At 47.6% G+C, this 4,040-nt stretch overlaps 1 protein-coding gene across 3 annotated transcripts in view; it reads left to right on the top strand.

Annotated features, from left to right (window-relative positions):
* The first annotated feature begins 383 nt into the window (after nt 1-383).
* Nucleotides 384-4,040, top strand: part of LOC122259481 (neuropilin and tolloid-like protein 2) — a 16,587-nt gene continuing 12,930 nt past the window's right edge. For all 3 annotated transcript variants that reach the window (XM_043026288.2, XM_043026287.2, XM_086546813.1), the window contains exons 1-4: nt 384-570; nt 845-1,099; nt 2,030-2,190; nt 3,115-3,355. In XM_043026288.2, the coding sequence (XP_042882222.2) occupies nt 423-570; nt 845-1,099; nt 2,030-2,190; nt 3,115-3,355 (805 nt within the window). In that variant the 5' untranslated portion in view covers nt 384-422. The remainder of the gene's footprint in view (nt 571-844; nt 1,100-2,029; nt 2,191-3,114; nt 3,356-4,040) is intronic.

Genomic DNA, 4,040 nt, shown 5'->3' with positions numbered 1-4,040 from the left:
TTCTGTATTTTTTGCTTCTCATTGTTCTTTTTTCTACTTCTACTGTTACTACATCCCTGCTAGGCTACATCTACTATCCTCTTCCTCCTTTTTTTTCTTCTCCTCCTCATCCCTCACCCTCTTTCTCTTCTTCCTCTTCTTCTATCCCACTTTTCTCACGTCCCTTATATCCTACATCTCCCGACACTATTACCACATTCTTTCCTTTATTTTCTTCTCGTTCCTCCCTCTCCGTTCTGCTTCTGAAATTCATCATTTATTCCCTGTCAACCAGTTAAATCCACCTCCATCCATTTCCACATATTAAATCCATTAATTATATCCCGTCCATCGATATTTTCTTCACACCGACGCAATCATCCAGCCACTCCACATGTCCTAACCGCGTCCCTCTCCCCGCAGGTCGGCGCGCGAGCGGGCACATGTCAGAGAATCTCAACCCAAGCCAAATGACCCAGGAGCAGCGGTGTCAAAAATTCAGTATCGAGAACCGCGAAGAGAAGGAATTCTATTCGCCGCTCTACCCGAACAACTATCCAAACAACACGGAGTGCATCTTGCGCCTGGAAGGTTTGTTTTCGAATCGTTGTCTTTTCCTGGTGTTCACTACTGTATTCCTGTTCATATTAAGATAAATCGGTCATAGTTTAAGTGTTAGCAGGAATGGAACCCTGTTACAACTTGCAAGAGTGATACGTAAGTGACCCCTTGCAATTAAAACAATCCTTTAAGGTTTATCAATGTGTTAGTATTCACATGAGTTTTTCTAAACATTCGAATGCACTCAACTTGACTTGAGTGCCCCTTGTATACTTGAAATTCACTATGAGTCCTCTCCCTGCAGCCGATCATGGTTACGTCATCAGAGTGGACTTCCGGGACTATTTCGAGCTTGAACCGTCGAATAAGTGTGAGTTCGACGTCCTGGAGGTCCGCGATGGCGCCCACGGCTACTCCGACTTGGTGGGTCGCTTCTGCGGAAAAGACTTCCCGCCCATCATTACGTCGAAGGACAGATATCTATGGCTAAAGTTCATCTCGGACGAGACGATAGAATACAAGGGCTTCCGGGCGGTGTACACGCACATCAAGAACACAGGTGAATGCTAACGCTTGCTGTTTCTCTCCACTATATTTGCGGGTGACGAGTTTCATTTACATTAGGATTAACATATGGAGGAGAAGGTGGGAGTAGATCTAATGTTCTAAATGCGAGGAAACCGGTTCCCTTAATGTAATCCAAGTTCCTGTCTTGAAAAGGACCTTCCTTACTGTTCTCCCTGTTAACATTATGAGCTTAATCTCAAGGCCTTTATAGTTGTATGTGTTCCAAGGTTATTATGAAACAATTGACGAACTTTTTTTTTTTCTTCAGTACCTTATCAAAAAAATGTGACGCAATGTTTCGTCCTTCGCCCTATCCTTCTTTTCTCGGATTTTTTCTCATCCTCCAAACTGCTCTTTTGCTGTTTTCTGTATTTCCTTTGCTCTTTATGAAGGAAGTCTCCCCACCGAGGGCCTGGAACTAACGACGTCTCTTGCTTTCGCTCGTCAACCTCCAATGTATTCTGTTCAGAATTCTGTCTTGTATGCCTGCCTTTTGTTATTGTCTCATTAACTAACGCATAAGATGTTCCCATAAACGTTCGTTTCTAATCCATTTCTTAAGAAAAGACGTTAGCTTTTCTTTCAATTAATGATCTACTTGATGGTGCAAAGTGTAAAGCAATGCATTGTACATGTCCTTATTTCCACATTCTTTGCATGGAAATCAACATCCCCATGCCGGGGTGATTTTTTTTTTTTTCCTTTTCTTTCTTTTTTACAAAAGAAGACGAAACGTATCTAACAAAACACTAAATGTGCAGATATTCATACTTCTATATGAAATCAAATACAACTGAATAGAGGAATATCAGTACGGAAAGTTAGGCACAAACCTTGCACTCTTTCTCCTGCATATAGTTAAACAGTCGGGTAAGATTACACTATCTACGATTACTAACATCCTCCGCCCTCCTTTTGCAAGCGCTGGACCGTCCGTACATCGAGCCATGCCGATACCACCTGCAAGGCGACCAGGGCAAAATCACCTCGGCAGACGTTGACGAGCACCGCCTTGAATACTCCAGGGTGCACAACCACCCGATCGACTGCACTTGGATTGTCAATGTGAAGCCCAGGCACAGGGTAAGGTCCTATGGTGGATTGTGTAGGTGTGTGTGGGCGTGGGTTTGAGGAGGAAGTGTGTGTGTGTGTGTGTGGGCGTGGGTTTGAGGAGGAAGTGTGTGTGTGTGTGTGTGGGCGTGGGTTTGAGGAGGAAGTGTGTGTGTGTGGGCGTGTGTGATTTAATGCTTTTGTGTACGTGTATGTGGAGGAGGCATGTGTGTGGACGTGTGTGTGTTTATGATTGCGTTATGATCACCTTCTGATGTGTGTGTGTGTGTTTGTGTGTGTGTATGTGTGTGTGTGTGTGTGTGTGAGTGTGTCTGTGTCTGTGTGTGCTTACATGTGTTCAGCTGAAATGATTGAAACGCTATATCGGAAAATTGATCTATGCAAATCATAGAAAGCAGTACTACAAGAGACGATAAACTTGACAGTTGTCTCAGAGAAGTATTCAAAAGGTTGTGATTGCATAACTCCTATATCAGGAGAATAAATCTGTTCCATTTCCGGAGACTTTCATCTGTCTACGTCAGCTTTTGAAATTCTTCTGCCAATCTAGACTCCGCTGTTCTTTTTTCTCTCCGGCAGCCAACCAGTCAAGTGATGGATTGTGGTTTCCTCTGTACAATTAGCAGACGGAGATGGGTTGCTTGTGTCACACTACTTCGGTGAAGATGCGTGATAGCATGTACGTGTATGTACGTGTGTGTGTGTCTGATCGTATGTATGTGTGTGTAGGTGTGTATCTGACTGTTTGTGTGCGTGTGTGTGTGTGTGTGTGTGTGTGTGTGTGTGTGTGTGTGTGTGTGTGTGTGTGTGTGTGTGTGTGTGTGTGTGTGTGTGTGTGTGTGTGTGTGTGCATATGCACATCCATATGATAATTTACCCTTTTCTGAATCAGCCGTCTGCCCTACCAACGCCAACCCCTCTCCCCATCTCCTTCAGATCTTCATGTCCTTCAAGGAATTCAAACTCGAGAAGCCCAACGAGTGTGACATGAACTACATCGACATCTTCGAGGAGCAGACGGACCTGAAGAACCGCGTGAAGCACTACTGCGGCTCGGTAGCGGACCCCTTCGCCACCAACGGCACCATCCTGCAGTTCCGCTTCTTCGCCATCCCGAAGGCGCTCAACACCAAGTTCGTGGCTTGGTTCACCGCCTTCAGAGAGAGAACTTCCGAAGGTGAGGTCGCGACGGGCGGACAGGCGGAGGGAAGAGGGAGTCAGAGAGGGAAGAGGGAGTCAGAGAGGGAAGGGGGAGTCAGAGAGGGAAGAGGGAGTCAGAGAGGGAAGAGGGAGTCAGAGAGGGAAGAGGGAGTCAGAGAGGGAAGAGGGAGTCAGAGAGGGAAGGAGGAGTCAGAGAGGGAAGAGGGAGTCAGAGAGGGAAGGGGGAGTCAGAGAGGGAAGAGGGAGTCAGAGAGGGAAGAGGGAGTCAGAGGGAAGAGGGAAGGGAGACAGAGAGGGAAGGGGGAGGCAGAGAGGGAAGAGGGAGTCAGAGAGGGAAGAGGGAGTCAGAGAGGGAAGAGGGAGTCAGAGAGGGAAGGGGGAGTCAGAGAGGGAAGAGGGAGTCAGAGAGGGAAGGGGGAGTCAGAGAGGGAAGAGGGAGTCAGAGAGGGAAGAGGGAGTCAGAGAGAGGGAAGGGGGAGTCAGGGAGAGAAGGGGAGTCAGAGAGGAAGAGGGAGTCAGAGAGGGAGAGGAAGGGGAGTCAGAGAGGGGAGTGGGGGTCAGAGGGGGGAGAGGGAGTCAGAGAGGGAAGAGGGAGTCAGAGAGGGAAGGGGGAGTCAGAGAGGGAAGAGGGAGTCAGAGAGGGAAGGGAGGAGTCAGAGAGGGAAGGGGGAGTCAGAGGGGAGAGGAGTCAGAGAGGGAGG

This window comes from Penaeus japonicus, unplaced genomic scaffold (genome assembly GCF_977035675.1).
Source record: "Penaeus japonicus unplaced genomic scaffold, GWHDUDI00000001_assembly GWHDUDI00000018, whole genome shotgun sequence".
Taxonomy (NCBI): Eukaryota; Metazoa; Arthropoda; class Malacostraca; order Decapoda; family Penaeidae; genus Penaeus; species Penaeus japonicus.
This window is presented reverse-complemented; position numbering and strand designations above follow the sequence as displayed.